At 46.7% G+C, this 17,814-nt stretch overlaps 2 protein-coding genes across 2 annotated transcripts in view; one reads left to right on the top strand and one right to left on the bottom strand.

Moving 5' to 3' along the window:
- The window catches only part of LOC6595956 (collagen alpha-1(XV) chain), a 55,711-nt gene that overhangs the window by 23,705 nt on the left and 14,192 nt on the right, over positions 1-17,814 (bottom strand). Inside the window, exon 4 of the mRNA XM_026989725.1 lies at positions 16,766-17,304. Within this exon, the coding sequence (XP_026845526.1) occupies positions 16,766-17,304 (539 nt within the window). The remainder of the gene's footprint in view (positions 1-16,765; positions 17,305-17,814) is intronic.
- Positions 2,934-4,022, top strand: LOC6595957. The gene is made up of 2 exons (XM_002021049.2): positions 2,934-3,253; positions 3,333-4,022. Exons 1-2 carry the CDS (start codon positions 3,008-3,010, stop codon positions 3,804-3,806), a joined length of 720 nt encoding a protein of 239 aa, XP_002021085.1. The 5' UTR covers positions 2,934-3,007; the 3' UTR covers positions 3,807-4,022.

The raw sequence follows: 17,814 nt of genomic DNA, 5'->3' as shown, positions 1-17,814 counted from the left end.
CTTTCGACTGCGGCTGACTAAAATGCCGAGCCCCGAGACCGAATGCCGTGTGCCTTGCTTCCAGGTGTCTCTGGTCTGACTTGGGCTTGGGCGGCTGTACGGGTGGCTGTCTGGCTTTGGCTCTTGCTCTGATGTGCGTTCAAGTACAAAAGAATTAACTCTAATTACTTTGTAATGTTGATTAAGCCCGTTAGAGGCATTAAATATGTAAACGACGTTTTGACATTTTCAGCATATTTTCGTGAATACGTGTGTGTCTGATCTTGTGTGTATGAGTTTGCTGGAACTACATACATATAAGAGTTATGCTCGTTTGGCGCCTGTGGCTCCAGCCTAGAGTTCGATTGTAATGTGGCAGGAATTTGGCTCCAATTAACAGACAGGGCTGCCGGGCCACAGAAATGTTCTGTTCAAATGTTCAGCCAACAATTCGATACTCAATTCATTGGAAGGTATCTCTATTGCCCAACTCCATTGAATTGAATGCGAGAATACCGAAAAAGCACAATTTAAATTCAACTTTATAGCCACCAACGACAGCCGGCCGACAGCCGACAACCGACAACAAACAAATGCCAGAGTCGGAGATATCAAGGTAGTCCGGGGCTGAGAGCTCGGCCAGAAGGTGGCCTGTGGGTCATGGCATAGTTTCTAAATCACTTTCTGACAGCCGTTTCGACCCTCGGCCAAAGGAAACTCGAAAGCAACAGCGAACAGAAACCGAGGATAACAATCGCTACGTCAAAAAGTTGCGCACTTTTTGTAATTTTATTTTATTTCCGTTTAAATGCGTGCAGCTCTCCCGAGATGGCTCTGCTCTGCTCTGCTCTGCTCTTCCCTCCTACGCGATTTTAAAGCTAAATTATAGCTACATAAAATTTTTACGGCCCTTTTTCTGGGTGTATCTGAAGGGCTGCCGAGGGCAGTAGCGGCCAGGTGCAGAACTTAATTCTCTGTGCACTTGACTTTCTCGCTCTTTTTTTGACACTTGGCGGCCGTTTCGCATTTTATTTGATGCCCATTTTCATTTTCTCAGGTGTGTGTGCGTGTGTTTTTTTTTTACCAGTTTTACCAGTTTTGCCAGTTTTGTTTTGCATATAATCAGAATAAATTACTTTGCACATTTTGCGGCACATAAATAATTTAAGACAAAGTCGCATCAAAGCGCAGGGAGCAGACATACCAACAGAGAAACAGAAACAGAAACGGGCACATACACACACACACACACATACATATGTACATACAGTGTGTCCCCACTGTATCCCCACTGTCCGTGTGCAGCGGCCAGAAGTGACTGTCTAAATAGAGGCAGAGTAACGGAAACGGAAATGGAAACATAAACTGGATGTGAATCTGGAACGGAGAAGTAGAAGGAGATGAGCAGGCAACAGGGAGGATGAGGAGGAGGAGGAGGAGTCAGGGGACCAAAAAACAATGAGACGGCAAATGCCAACCGCATAGTGACAGATTTTTTTTAATTTTGCTAAAAACCTACGACTAATTCTCAAACGAGCTGACACAAATCTCGAAAAGTTTTTGCGCCAACATTTTTGCAGAGCTGCCTGTCTCCCCGTCCTGACGCTCCGCCTGCCACTAGTGCCCATGTGGCAGGCTGTTTAGCTTGGGAAGCTTTTATATACACATGTATAATACAAGTATATACGAATACATACTAGTGTACACTGTACAGTGTACTTTCATGCATCAGCAGGATGCTCATCATTATGAGCTCTGCCAAGGAGGCTTTTCGGGAAAAGCTGTCCTTATGGGGTTTCAGGGAGTGCGGTAATGAGAAGAATTAACTACATTTCTTTTCATCAAATCAAATTAAATGTTTCTCTTTAAGATCTCTTTCATCAAATAACCTCATGATGAGGTCATGAGTAGTTGCCCTTCTATCCTCGGAATGAACACAATTTAAACTCATATATTCCGTACTTTATTTCGGGCAATATCCAAAAATATACAACACCCACAACCACTGGCATGAATGTGTATATTATGACATCATGGGAAGGTATCAAATGAAAAACCACAAGAAATAAATTTTAAATGAGTTTGCCGTACCCTTAACTACCCTTCACTCATGAAAAACTATGGAAAATATTAAAAATATGACGAAGGAAAGAAGCTTCTGCTTTTCCTTATAATGTTCTTATTTATTTTTGTTTGTGAAAATACATTTTTTTAAACCACATTTTAGTCTTCTGTTGTGAACAATTAGGTTGAACGAAAACTTAATAGTTTTGGAATAGTGGAATTTTATTTATGAGCCAAAGAGATATGTTTATAGATGAATTGTATACCTAGTGCTAGTAGCTCCTAAGAACCACTAACATGTTGTGCCCACGGGGTGCACCGAGCAATTATTTTATGTACACAATTCGTACCTAAAAATAGCAAAAGATTTAATTGCTATCCGCACTCTTATTTACACTTCTGGGATGATAAATAACAACTATTAACAATACAACAATTAAACCGAATATCTGTTGGTAACGTTTTGAAATTATTGATTAATGTAGTAGCTAAACAGTTTTGTTTCGGATGCGAGTATTTTCTAGATACCTGCGAGTGCTAGGTACAAACCGCAACGGCAATAATGACATCTCCTGTGGACTTTGTTCGAATCGAGTAATGTACACAAAGTCATAGATACATACTTTGCATAAACCAACACGTTATGTGTGTGCAGATGATTTGTGCGTGTGGAAGTGGCTTTAGACAGTTTCATAAACCCAAGGTAACCACAAAGCAAAGTGTGACAACGCTGCGGATGGGAAACGTAAGCCATTCCCCGGAGGATTCGCTTTCTCTCACAGGAGATGAAGAAAAGTAGGCAGTAAATTATAGATAAAATAATATGATCAGAGTCAAGTTAGCTCCGAAATTTATTTCGGAAAGTCGATCGCAAAATCACACTTGGAAAAAAACAGACATTCTCCGCCAGGCATTCGCTCACCTCACACAAATATTCGTTTGCAATAGTTCGATTCCCGTCTCAATGAAGACTACAAAAATCCAAAGTATTTCCTCGATGCAGTCGCAAAGGTCAAACTCTTGCTCCTCTGGGGTGTCGCAGGTGCGCGACCTCATCCAAGAGCTGATGGGCCCCCGCACAGTCTTGATCCGGAAGATCGCCTGGACCCAAATGTTGCCCGTGACCCGAGATGAATACGGAGGCTACAGCGACGACTGGTGGCCGGACTACACGATATACTCGCAGTCCCATGCCATCACAGATATGAACGTGAGTGGGCGGTGGGCGGTGGGCAGTGATATGAGCGCCAATCGAAATGACATCCATTGCCGATTCAATCCATTTTCAGGGTTTGCTGGTCTACACTCAGGACGCTCTTAAGGGCATGCCAAATGACCTAGAGCTAATCTACGCAAAGTTTCAGTCTACGTATAAAAAATCGAAGCTCAACACACGGGTCAGGCGCAATCGGAACCGCGTTATCAACGGCCTCATCAAGGACATTATTATCTTCGTCACAAACGTGGGTCGCCAATGCCGGAAGATGCTCGACAAGCGTCGGGCCTACTACGAGCAGGCCAGTTTGTCCAAGGACACCATCGATCGCGTACAGCTGAAGATCTTTGACGAGCAGAGCTTCATCCAGCTGCAGACCAGTATGCGAAGCCTGGAGGGGTTCCTGAAGGACTTTAACTCCCTGTTCGTCACAGAGGCGGAAGCTGAGTTCGATGCCGAGGCTGCGGCTGAGCAAAAGAAAGGGCTGCCGCAAGGCTCGCTCCCGCCTCCACCTCCGCCACAGGGCAAAGCCAAGGCACGGCGTTAAGCCCCCCGATCAGGAAGTCATCTTGTCGCTTATTCCCAAGCCATTGCCATCGCCATCGCCATAGCCATCGTTTCTATTGTACGGCTCAGACACACATAACAGACGCGGGACAGGGACAGGGACAGAGACAGGAACAGGGACCCAAGCAGCGGTAATAAAGAGTTCGCCCCCAGTGTATTGGAGTATCTGGGAAAGCTTTTCATGCTTCAAAGTCAATATAGTCGTACTCCTACTAGTGTGCCATGTACAGAGAGCACAGTTTTAAAACGGTAAGTATGCCTTTCAGTTACGTGGTCGTGTGTGGTGACACACTTACTCCTCCACTGAGCCCGGGTGTGGGCCCGGGGGGTGGCCCCCACTGGCCGGGATGCCCCTTGTCAATGGGCTGTTAGTTGCTCCGAGCACAGACGCCATTCAAGCGGAAATGCAGCACCGAAACCCTGCGCCGAGCAACCGGCAACGGGCACACGGCAACGAAAAAAAAAAATAGCCCGAGGCAGAAACCTCCATGTGAAGTGTGTCATCAGTTTAAGGTTTTTGTGGGCAGCACACACATATACTCGTATGCCCAGGTACAGGACCCAGACGAGGACCAAGACCAGGCACGGCACGGCACTCTCCTGCTCCGCTGCCGAGCTCCAGCTACAGCTACAGCTCCAGCTCCAGCTCCCAGCCCCAGCCAGCCCGTATTTTCATAATAAACAAATGGGTTGTATGGTTGGTTGGCTTAACTTTTGGGCTGCCAGCAAGTCGCAGATACCAGATAGCAGATACTCGTACGCGCAGAGGCAGAGGCAGAGTCGGTCGACGTCGACGTCGACAGCCACCGCCACCGTATTTGTTAGCACAAATCAGTGCTATTTATATTGTGGCCAGGGGCTGGAGGAGTATAGTACCCACCATTTCCAACCCATCCACCCAATCCACCCTTTCCCAGAGACATCTACTTCTGGCCTGCACTGTGCGTAGCGTTGTCAACACGCTTGCCAACTGCAGTTCGGCTCGAACGAGGGAGGGCTCTATCCAATTTGCTGGGGAAGCCACAGGGGTAGCAGCAGCAACACAGAAGAATGCTGGAAAAAGTAGAGTGTTGCATACTTTGCTGCACTCGCAGCAGAAAGTTCGCGTCACGCAGGCAACATTAACATGCTGCTTATCGCTGATATGCAGTGAATCGGGGATGGGGCACGGCCCAACTTCCGCTGCATGCTGTCAATGCAACAAGTTTAAGAGGGGGCGGTCTGCTCTGGGAATCTGCCAAAACTTTTTTGTGCCTATCACACTGTCAGAACCGCAAAAGTCATGCAAAAGTTGCCACCCCCGAGCCCAAAGCCGGGTCTCTGCCATCTCCCTATCTATACCATCGACGTTGGACTGACTGGCGGTGGGGTCGGGCCCAGGGCCCAGGGCCACGCCACAGTCACCGCAAACAAAAGAGGCGCATCGTCCCCGAACTTGGCTTTCGGAAAACAAAATTTATTATGGACGCTTGGCGGGGCGTGTCGTCATCGACATCGACATCGACTTCTTCGACTTTGACTTCGATATGGCTGCTACGTGGATGCGTACTGCTCCCCGCCCCTACCCCCGCCCCTGCCTCTGGCCCAGCCTTCCATTTGCGATTTGCCATTTGCCAGCGAAGCTAACATTTAGAGTGCCATGCTGCGCTTTAATAAAATATTATCATAAACGTAACGGAAGCTAGTTCCTCATATGCTTACGAGTATTCCCAGTCCTCGCAAAAAGGAATGCGAGTACGAGCACGAGCCCGAGTATGGATGGCGAGCACATAATGTTTTCTCCGGTGGCATGCGAAAGTCTTCCTCCTACTGGATAGCAAGGGTATAATACGTTTTCATAAATCAAATGAATGGAGAGCTGCTCAATATTTAATGTCCTGCCTGGCGAAATTTGTACCCATCAGATATGTGAGATTATATTTGGAATTTTCTGATGCAAAGCTCCCGAGCACGACACTCCTGAATATGGAACACATTTCCTTTATTCTCAGTAAAAGCGTCTATGGCATTTACCTAGAGTTTGTTAATCTATTATTAATCGTATTAAGCAGTAATATTTATTTTTACCAAGTAATTGGTATGGGACTTTATATATAACTAGGGGGCAAGCCCTCTTGTTCGTGCGACGACAACCCAAAACTTTTTTATATAGTAAAAAGATATAGATATGTTTCACCATGCAACAGTCGGATAATATATGAAATATTTATCTACATTTTTATTTAATTTATTTTCTTTTTCCCCATCTATTAGATTAGATCTTCAAAGCACGTGGCATACAGCCGTACAGAAATAAGTGAAAGCTGTATTAACCATAACAAGCAGTACCGCCTTGTACTGCTTGCAGGGTACCTCCTGCGGATATCCTTCAGAACGATCCATATTCCTCACTTTTTCCACGCTGCACTTTGTTTCTGGGTTAACTCGTTACTCTCGTCCCCAGCTCCCAGTTACCAGCTACCAGCTCCCTTTCTCCTCTCTTCCCTTCTGCTGCCGTTTCTCTGGCATTCGGATATTTTCATTATTTATTGCCAGCCCCCAGTGCAGCGGGAAAATGCAACTGCTTGCTTACACGTATATATGTATGTACGGGTATGACTAGAAATGTCTGGGTAAATCTAAAGGAATGTGCTTCCTGTAGTTCTTTATTGCTCAATCGAGAGGGCGAGTGAGTGCAAGTTAATGGTAATGTTTGGCTACTTTGTTACAATTTCGCAGAAATGTCGATGGGCTACACTTAGGGGAAAACTTCCATTCATATATAATCTTTGCCACCTTACAACCTCGTTATATGAGCATATTATCATGACTACCAAGTTAATTTTCACAATATACTCCTGATTTCGGTGGTGACGGTGGTCCACTCCTTCCACAGGGGCAGCCCCTTTATCTGTCTCGGAGGTGAAGCTCATTACGCGGAAATACCCGGCCAACAAACATGAATCGACGACAACTAACACAATGCCTCGCAGGTCATAAATGTCCAAAAGACTCTCAACGAGTTGATCGGGCGGGGGCTTGCCACACGCCAAATGCATTAACTATAATTGGCTTCGACTAATTTCGCTTTTGGGTAATTAGGCCCTAATGAAACCTAATAGACCTTGCTCTTGGGGTTGGTGTACCACACGACTAAGCCACAGGAGTTAGAGGGAATCAGTCAATAAGCCAGCTGCCAACTGCTAACAGGAGGCGACTGCCACTGACAGCGGCACCGGATAACCACATCGTATTAAACATCGACAAATTGCCTGTCAATCCACCTGTAATTTTTATAAATTTCCAATTGTGAGGCAGCTGCCAGTTTGCTGCTGTTCTCCTTTTCTCCTCGGTTTTCCCATTTCCCGCCTTCCTAGCCTTCCTAGATTCCCAGGCACTGCGCTGCGTTCAGTTTCAGGTCGTAATTAACGGCAGCAGAAGAAAGTAGGGAAACAGCGACAACAACAGCCACCTCACCACCTCGCCACCTTGCCACTTCGCCACTCCGGGACTTGGTAATGGAAGCTACTGCTAATGAACCCATCGCCGACGCCTGTTGGCGTGCCAACGGAGACAGCGGACACGGGGAGGCAGCATGCAGAAATGACTTTATTAACAGCCCTGCCCCCAGCATACATCCCACCACCTGGCAGTACTCCTACTCCTACTCCTACTCCTACTCCTACTGCTACTCCTCCCCCACACTCTTATTTAGATTTTTATTGCTAAACTTTGTTTCTTTGGTTTGTGTTTGTGTTTGTATTTCTGTTACTGGTTTTCTTTTTCCTTTTCTCTTTTCGCTTTTCCAACACACGTTTGGCAGCAGTCAGCAAGCAAGCGGGAAAGATGGAAATAAATTGGTGGTGGGGGAGGGGGAGGGGGAGAGACGTGTAGTAGAGGCAGTAGAACCCACGACTATGTTTCCATATCGAAGTCAGCCCGTTAACGGCTGTCGACATTCACTCCGCTCCTTCGCATGCGACACTTTGAATGTTTTAAATGGTTTTTTATTGCCTCGCCCTCGTCCTGTTGTGCGGTTTGCCGTTCTCCGTTCTCCGTTCGACGTTCGCCTTCGCTCCTGCATAAAATTAGTTTAATCACTGTTTTCAGAGTCCAGAAATGGGTACAAGGGGGCAATAGGGGCACCGGTGGCACTAGGGGCATTGGGACTAGGAGGTGCCGCGTCAGGTGAAGCCAGCCAAACCCATAAGTAAGCGTAAATAATGTCAAAGCAGTGCAACTATATATGGAAGGGAAGGCCACATCCAGAGGTCCTCCCCTAGCTGCGGGTGTCAATAGAACCATTAATAGGGCGTGCTGACAAAATTAGCACAACAATTATGCAGGTATTAGTCAAAGTTTACTCTAAATGGAGGGAGCGCTGGGACTCGGTGGCCTTTGAGGAAGGTCTCCAAAGGAGAGCATAGTGCAGGGGCAGCAATGGTGTGATCAAGGCAAAGCTATACTTTACAAAATGAATGGAATTGATTTGATTACACGCATTAGGGTCAGTGTGAAGATTCCTTCAGGAACCACAGCAAGATTGTTGTGCCGATAATAATATTCTTTTGAGTTAGAGTCTATTAATTAAACATCGATGGAACATCGAACTCTACCTCTATTTTAGTAATATTTTCCACCAATTCTATGAAAAGTGAATACTCTTTAGATTTCATAAGGCTACGAACCGTTTTAGTGTCCAACCATTCGGAAAACAGAACCCGGAGTATCCTGAAACACGCCGTGTATGCCCACTGGCCGCAAACTTGGCCCGAGAGCTCGTCATATGGCAAAAGTGTGCGTCGTGGGCGAGCGGACCCGTGTCAGACTTATCAATTTATCTTGTGACCTGGCGGCGGCTACAAAATGCTTATAATGTGCCCTAATAATTGCAGTGGGTTTTATTTGTGCGGAGCAGCCTCGCATCCCGCCTCGCACTGGGCGACAGGTGTGCTCGGCCAGGGCGAAATGGTCTGCTGTCATGAAACATTTGTCACAATAAACTTTATTTGTTTCCGTGTAGTGTAGGACTATGCTTTATTTGCTCTTCGCTCGCACTGACTGCGAGGATGTTTGAGGAGGTGAGGAATGTGTGTGAGTGTGTTTAAAAGTTTTCCCAACTTGTTGTGGGTTCTGTGCTGGCTGTGGGTTTGTTTTCAATGTGCGTGTTGGACTCGCATAAGCCGCGAGACACCCAGCCCCAGTCGCACTCGCAGTTCCAGTCGCAGTTCCAGATCCCTCTTCCTGTTCCAGTCCCAGCAGGAACAGAACAGCAGAGCGATCCCCGCTCAAGACCTCAGAGCGGTGACATTTGTTTGCATTTGAAGGGGCAGGATGTTGAGCATTTAGCATTACACACACTACAACACTACAACACTACACAGTTCGCAGTTCACAGTTCGCAGTGTTTAGACCCGTAAAGTGGGCAGAAACGGACACGGATACGGGTACGGACACGGACACGTGTTGATTATAACTATAATTAATTGGCCAGTTCTTTTTAATTAGTTGAAATGCCATTAGTTTAAGTACAACGCAAACCGGTTGCCGTTTTGGGGCAACAGGAAAGGGTTCAACTCAGTTACCTGTATCCTAGCTGCCACCCGCTCGCCGTTGTAGCGGTTGGGATTGAACCATCCCTTCGTGGAGCCCGTGACGAGTACGATGCCGAGAAGGAAGAACAGAATCAGCGCGGTAATCACGAGTTTCGCACGCGTCGATATGACCATTGCCATTTTGTACGATATTTACACGTCTCCCCGCACTATTATTCAGGAGCAGAGCCCGTACTACGAAGCACTTGGGGCACAAATACAGAACCGGCGCGGCGCGCGAGTAAACGAGAAATCGAGGAACCGAACGGTATAGCGACGAATCGAATCGAATCGAATCGAATTGCCTGAAAGAAAATGCATAAATTGGAATATTAATTAGTTGGCGGTGGGGAAGCGGGCTGCTGCTGCCACAATTGCCACAACTGCCACACAAATGGTTTGGTTTGGTTTGGTTTGTCGACGAATGTATTTGACCCGGTCACTTGGTCGCTTGGACTTTGGCTCGGGGATACTTCTAGCTCTGATGCTGAGTTCTGAGTTCGATACCGATGTTGGTGCCACCGATGCCTAATGGCTTTTGTGGGAAGTATTAAGCTTGCCAGCTTTCTCCCCTACCGTCTCCCACAAGACGATGGCCCCCAGGAAGGAAGGTGCTTGCCTTGCCACAAAGCGTTTTTGTACACAATCCACATGCCACATGCCACAAGCACACAGGCACACAGGCACACACGCACACGTTCGCACACAAAGGGTGCCTACAGCAAGCCCTCTTAACAGGCACTCGATGGGGGACTGCGACCCCTCACACCCATTCATACACTTCCTGTAAACGCTACAAATGTAATACGTTTTATTTAATTCTGCTTCTCTTTTTTCCCGACGCTTGTCAGCATTTTCTCACTGATTTGCGGCACAGGAGGTGGCGGCTGAAAAGCATAACCGACAGTCCTGGCATGATCTGGCCTGACTGACACCCTGTAAACCAGTGCTTCATGCGACGGTTTTTAGGGAAGACTGAATGCTGGTTACAAGTCGCCAATCGGCCCGATATGCCCCTTGCTGCCGCACTCAACAGCAGAGGGGTGTCGGGAGAAGCAAACTTTATGAAAAGTTAAGCTGCCAACAAGTTTATTTGGGAAAAATATTGAATTATAGCAACGTCAAAGGGAAGGAACGATTCAAGGAACGCGATTCTGGAAGGCAGCCGCACAAATTGGTCACATGCTCTCGAGACGTCTTGGCCCATATTTTTTTTTGGGGAACCGCAATAAGGCTAAGGCTCAGGCATGGCCATAAGCCAGAGTGTTTGCCAGAGGGTTGTGTGAGCGTGTCCTTGAGGTAGCGCCCGAAAAAAGTGGAAAAGTAAAAGCTAAATAAAAACCGAGCTGCAACTTTTCAACCTACATAATTGCGGCGAAAGTTGGCTTTACATCCTCGTACACAAAACATTCCCAGAGACAACCCCCGAGCACTCGCACTCGCACTCTCGCTCTCCCAGCAACACAACGCATTACGTGGCTCAGAAAAGTATGCTACTGCCACTGCCAGCGCATAATTACGATAATCGTGTCAGTCTAGAGCTACGCTACGAGTACCAGCAGCGTCCATGGGCACACGGCCCCCCCTTGAGTCTTTAGCACCCGGTCGGGGCACGCCCACGCCCACGCCCCCGCCCAGGCCTTCTTCTGAGGCAGGGGGCAACCAGTTATTGAGTCAACGAGTCGGCGGTGTAGCACAAACTTTTTGTACGCGCCCAAAAGTAGAAGCCAAAGGAAACTTTTTTATGCCAAGTCAAGCGGCTGCGGGCCGCTCTTGCTCTTGGCCCTGCTTCCATTTCCAGCTAAGCCTCCTTATGCCCCCGCTCCGCCTTCGCCTCCTGCCACCTCGTGGCATTCTTCACGCAGCATTAAAATTCTGCGACTGCAGGCTGCTGAGCCCATTGCTGGGGCTAAGGTCTGAGTCTGAGTCTGAGTCTGAGACTGAGACAGAGACTGACACTGGGTGTGAGGCAGGGACGGCGAACACGGGCGCTGTTTAAGCTTAAAGTTTGACACGGTTCAAGTTTTCTAATGAAATTACCTTCTTCTTATTCCTCTTCTTGTTCCTAATGAAAAGGGGCAAACTTGTGGAACAAAAAATGGCGCTAGGGCCGTCGGAGTGCGATAAGAAATTTGGTATCTTCTCCAAATTAAGTACACAAAAATGAGTAACGACTTTTGAAGTTGTCATGGTAGCCGAAAAGTTAAATGTGGCAAAAAAAAAAAAATACGGGAATAGTTGGGCCCAAACCTTTTCGGACATTAGCGGCTAATGAAGATAATGGGGCTAAATGCTTAAAAAGGGTTCTGCGCCCCACACCTGGAACCCCCTCCCCGGAATCCGAGTGCTAACCCAAGCCCAGTCCCAGTTCCAGTGCCAGACCCAAGAAGAATGTTTTATGTCAACTCATCTCATGTGGGTTCTGGTTCCCTGTGTGTGTGGGTTTCCTTTGCTACGCTTCCGTTTGACATGTAATTTTTAATAAGCACCGTTTTCCGCACAAATTTCCCTTTCTCTGTGAGTCTTTGTCTGCAGCTATCTGTGGCAAGGTTGCGGGGACCGTGGTAGGGGAGCTGGTGCTGGCATACATATGTCACATATGTATCCTTAATACGAAGTCGGAGCCCGGACAAAACGTCCCTGGAAGAAATGTCTTCTGTCTAACCTCAGGCCTGTGACTTTTGTGAGCGTTTGATCGATAAGCAGCAACTGCCTGACAGCTCCTCCTCCACAACGTGAGGCATCCCAGCCAGTCTATGCCATGGTATATGGTGTACGGTATATGGTTCCGCCTCCTGACGGGAGTGGGAACGCGTGTTCCCAATGATTAAAACGAGCTCATGAAGTCTCTGGCTTAATTAATAACAACCCGAATAATCGGCGTACTTCCCTGGCCATGCGCCAGTCCCACATGGGGGGATATGGGAACAGGGGTCCGGGTGGAAGGCGGGGCTGTATAATTAGAGTTAAAAATTTGCATAATTTATGTTTATTGGTGCCGCCCCATTGGTTCGGATGGATCGCCGCCTAGGGGTGGTCATAAAATTACAAAATAATCATAGTTTTTCCTTAGCCCCCCCCCCCTCGCTTCCCACACCCTACTTTTGTACTCATCGAAGACATTTCTGTTCAGTCCGCATTTTCTTATGGGGTTTTATGTGGCTGCCCCTCCAGGTTCATAAAATAGGCACCCGAATATGTATGACTTTAACGACCTGCAGCTCTTGACGTAATAAAAAATCCATTTATGGGCATAAATACAAAAGGGAAGGTACGTACACGGGTACGGGTATACGAGTATACGAGTCTACGAGACTCCGTGGTGTATCCGTGTGTTCATTTTCGTTGGGTACAACATTTTCATGGCCGTTCTTCGAGCAGAAATAAATACAGCTAATGAGAATTCCAGAGAATTGAGTTCATCAAATTGAAACTTATAGACCTAATTCGAATAAGGCAATAATATCTGCTGAGATATTAGACTTGAAGCCATTTATGCGAGACTAAATGCTTCCAAAATGTTTCACTGAGCTCCACTGCTTTTCTGTCTTTTGGATAGCGCATAATTTTTAAATAATCTGAAATAACGTGTCTGTCAGGATGTTGAAGTTTCTAAAAATCGACTTCATATCTGTTGTACATGCTATAGCATGTGCATTACGTGACACGATGTACGTGATCCCGAGAAAAACTTGGAGCGTAACATTTATCTATGGGCGAGTTCATTTTCCACCACTCTCCGCACTTTGACAACGAAGATAAAGTGAAAAGCTCGTGGAAATAAACCAATTTGGAAATTGTTTGAATATTATCTGAAAACATGTATCGTTTCAGCGGATTTTAGAGTGGAATTTACGTCGGCAAAGGGATATGGAAGCCGTCCAAGTTTAACAAAGGGGCTATCATCCGACTTGCACTGCTCTTGAATGATTCAAAAACCAATGTGACGTGAATTAAATATTAATAATTTAGAAAACAATTGCTTTTGTATTCCATATTGTTTGGGCCTCCAATTGGGAACTGGATTCTGCAAATGGATATTCTGGTTGAGGGCCTGGATGAGGCCTCTCTCGAAAACTAATTTCCAACACAATCGCGGCGCACAATGGCGACGATTGAAGGGGATTCTGGGGAGTAGAAGGATATTCGGCTTGTCAGGGTGACCAAATATGTAAATACACATTTCAAATGGAATTTGAAATTGTGTAGGCATAATGGTCCTAATATTGCATTATGATGGTAAATTGATAAATTCACAATTCGGAATTACATACAAGTATTACCGAAAGCGAGGTGCATACCGTCCGTCTGCCAGGGAGAGGTGGCGAAGCCTTGTGCAAGGCAGTGTGGCAAACAATAGCAAAACAATCAGACTGTGATATTTAAATGCATATTAACAATGTACACACATGAATATTTATGATGCTCGTAGTTTGGTTAAAAGTGAAAACAAGGCTAGAAATTCACATTCACGAGTATGTATGTACATATGTAGGTACACTGGACTGAGGACTGAGGACTGCAGACTGCAGTTGGTTATCTCATAATTTGTGTCCTGTGACTCGATTAAGTGCAAGTGAAATTCTGGAGAAACTTAAAGGGGAAGGACCCCGTATGAGTATGGTGTCTTTCCCAGTCTAGTCTTCGGAGGGTTAACTCTCGCTTCTGCCCAACTTTGTCTTTTGTTTGATCAACCCGATGCCGCTCCAAGGACGCCCATTAAAATGAAAGCCGGAGTGGGCCGAGAACGCCTTCTTGGCAGCGTTTTTATTTAATAAATAAAACGTATTTTCCTTTGCCTTTTGGCCATATGCGGAGCAGGCAGAAGGCAAAGACAAAAGGCGGGCGGCCTGCCTCCCACCATAATATACATACATACATATATACGGATATATATTACGTATACGCCCAGTGCTGCTTTAATATGCATATGCACGGAGCAGTGAGCAGTGAGCCGGGTGACGGGTGCCGGGTGCCGGGAGTACGGCTATGTCTGTGGTTAGTGACGCGTCGGGGGCCAAAAACAGTTCTCGCTGGCGCTTTAATGAGTTTGCCATTGATTTAGGCGCGCCAACGAGAAGGCACACAGCCAATCCATGAGGCTTTACGCCACTCCGCACTGCCTGACTGCTTTCCTGGCCTGGCCTGCTCTGGCCTACTCTGGCCTACTCTGCCCTGCTCTGGCCTACTCTGGCCTACTCTGGCCTGTTCTGTTCAGGCCTGGCCCGGACCTCGCTTGTCATAATTTATGCGCGAACCATGTTCAATTTGATGGGCGACATTCCAAACCATTTGTGTGCGAGTGAGTGGCGCATATTGTGGCCCTTACTCCGGCTGGATTCCATATTTACCTTTAAGCCGAACGCATTGGGGGGGACTTCACTTTAAAAAAAATTACCGGGATATGCACGCGGACGCGTAGGGATATAGTATTGAATATGTTGACAAAAATCACAGATAATTTAATTGCAAATACTTTGCTTTATTTATGCACGCGCGCTAAGGTATGAGTTTTATTTTAAAATTTATTGTAATTGTTAATTATTTATGGGTTCAGTTTTCTCTGTGATGCTCGTTTGTAATTACAAATGACAGCACATGTTATTTGCCCTCAATTTTTCTTCTCTTCTCAGTTTTTTTTTGGTTTTTGTTTTTGTTGTTTGTTTTATTTTTACACTACCGTTCAGGCTGTTTCTTAACTTTGATGTCCTGCTGTGTGCAATTAATTTACTTTTTCACACTACATGCACTTTGCCTTGCCATTGTGCAATTGATTGATTTCCATGCGAGCAAGTTTCATGCCCCAGCCAGTTTCAAGTCGGGGCTAGCCAGGCGGCGGAGGAGTTTGAACACTGAATGGGGTTCGCTTTGGGGCAGAGTTAAATTCTTGATGACTTGCTCCGGCTTCACGTGGTTCCCTGTGCCCCAAAACTGTGCAACGAAACTTTTACAACCGGCAACCGCAACTTGAGCAACGACAACGACACAATGACGACGACGACGACGGCGACAAAGACAACGACGACGCGGCGGTGGCGGCAGCGGCGGTGGACAACAAGAAACGTACAACAAGAGTATAACAATTGCAACTATGAGAGGACCGCGCACATGCCACACTAATTGAAAATATTTGTATTGGCTGTTACTTATCCCTACGATATCCCTTACGATATGGTATATAGTATATGTATCTGGTTTGTCCCTAGAGTGGATAGGTCCTGCACGGGATTCGCTCCGATATGGTGGCTCTGATATGATCAATTGCTGGGATTATGCTGGGGAACACGAACACACTTTTATGGCGGTTGGTCGATTGCTCGATGGTCGATGGTCGGTCAGTCAGTGGAAGTTCAACGGTCGCATTTTCAAACGCTTGCGCGGCCTGTCCTTCAGCTTTGGTCGCATAATTGAACTTTAATTGACTCGATTCTCGGGGTTTAGTCCCACTCAGGAGGCATATTTCATTTAGGCGTATAAATCACTTTCTTTTTTGTGGCTGGGCCCGCTAAGGGCTTCATGTGCAGTTGTTGTAGCAGGATTAGGAGCAGGAGTAGTAGCCGTAGTAGCACCAGCTGCCACCGCACTCACGACGTCCGGCAATGACGACGACGACGACAATGGCACCGACAGCGCCGACAGTAAGGACGAGAACGAGCACCGACCGCACGGGTTTATAGCAAAGTGCGGCTTCACCGAAAAAAAATGCATTTTAGACGCTGCCGCCTGCCCATCTGAACAGTGTGGAAACGCGAACGCAACTGAAAGGTAAACGCACCCGCAGCCCAAGGAGGACCATCAAATCACAGCAATCTGTTCGTGCCACAGACAACATAAACGACCTCGTGCCTCGTGAACCCCGGCGTTCGTCTGCTGAATTCCCAACCACCGCTGAATACCACGGGAGAGCCGCTGAGAGAGAGAACGAGCAAGCGAGCGAATGCCTTGAGTGAGACTCGGGCCACCACGGGGTATACGTAATGTTTGAGTCGCGTGTCGAGTGGCTGGCAACTTTTGCCGCCAGCTGTCCAAATGGCGCCACTTAGGGGTGGCTGGAGTCAGAGCTCCCGAGTGGCGAGAGTGGTGAAAAGCTCGCAGCTCTTGTGGCATGGGTTGTGGCACGTTGAAAGGCCACTTGAGCCGTTACAATTGCTTCACTTAGGTGATTTCAAAACAGGTATTGAAATATGCCCCATTCCCACACGGAAATAGAATCCATATCAATTAGAAGATTCCATTGCTCACAACCCCTCTTAAGAAACTAAACAGATGTGTGCGCTCCAGCATTTCGAAAACTATTCCACTGAAAACTGATTAGAGCTAAAGAGCTTATGATTATGATTATGAAATTGGCCGCCGACAGACTTACCTCGAACTTTCCACCAATTATGGAGCCCGCCTGGCCAATGTACAGCGTGGAGGCCGAGTCGAAGACCAACTCTATGGGCTCTCGGGTCACCGGCGTGCTGTTGCGCAGCTCGCAGTCGTAGTAGAAGGAGACCCTGTCGCTGAGCACCTGGAATGCAATCGAATTCCACTTGTCCGCCACATGAGCCACACTGAAGCTGGCCAACTTGCGGCCTATGCTCTGGTCGGCCTGAGTGTAGACGAGCGACACATTGTAGCTGTTCTTCACCACCGGCGAGAGGTGAACGCCCAGCTGGACAACGGTGTCCAGCGGGTTCACCACGCTGAACAGGTAGCCGCCCTTCAGTGAGCTCTGGCGGTAAGTGATGAGGATGGCGAACTCGTACAGCTTCTCCGGCAGTAGCATGCGGTAGGGGGACTTTACGTCCGCCGTCTGCAGGAACCGGAAGGCGGGAAACCCATCCTCGGCCTCCCCAAACTCAATGCCCGCAAATTGATTGTTATTCATGATGTCCGTCAGCGTGTACTCGGCAAGGGCATCTGCAAGGATGGAGAAACGTTCTCAAGTGAATAAATTACAACACTTTAATTATCTACATGTACATAAATTAAATAATTCTCGAACTTTCTTATGAATTTCTACCGGGTATAGGAAGAAACTAATGTCATTTAAGATTTTCAGCTTGTTTTTCTTACTGTTCAAAAAGTCAAGATTTTTAACTAATGAAATTTTCAGATTTTAGATGCAATTTTCTTTAAAAATAAGAGCTTTAGTTTCGCATGTTTATTGAAATAATTTCATGTTAAAGAATCATTTTGGCCATGATTTTATTTGATTCTACATGATTTCTACATGAATGCTACACACTACTACATGTACCCAAAAAAATTTGGGAAAGTATAGCATACTTTCAAGTGCAGAATTCGTGTAGATATCATGTAGAAACAGAAAGCATGTAGAGTTCTTTCTGATCTGAAATAAAACGAAACAATATTTCGTAAAAATATCCTGGATCTACATAGGACCTGTTTGTAATTGAAGTCGTCTGG

This window comes from Drosophila persimilis, unplaced genomic scaffold (genome assembly GCF_003286085.1).
Source record: "Drosophila persimilis strain 14011-0111.01,24,50 unplaced genomic scaffold, DperRS2 tig00000431-arrow-pilon, whole genome shotgun sequence".
Lineage (NCBI taxonomy): Eukaryota > Metazoa > Arthropoda > Insecta > Diptera > Drosophilidae > Drosophila > Drosophila persimilis.
The sequence above is the reverse complement of the archived record's forward strand: the minus strand, read 5'-3'. Positions and strand labels throughout refer to the sequence as shown.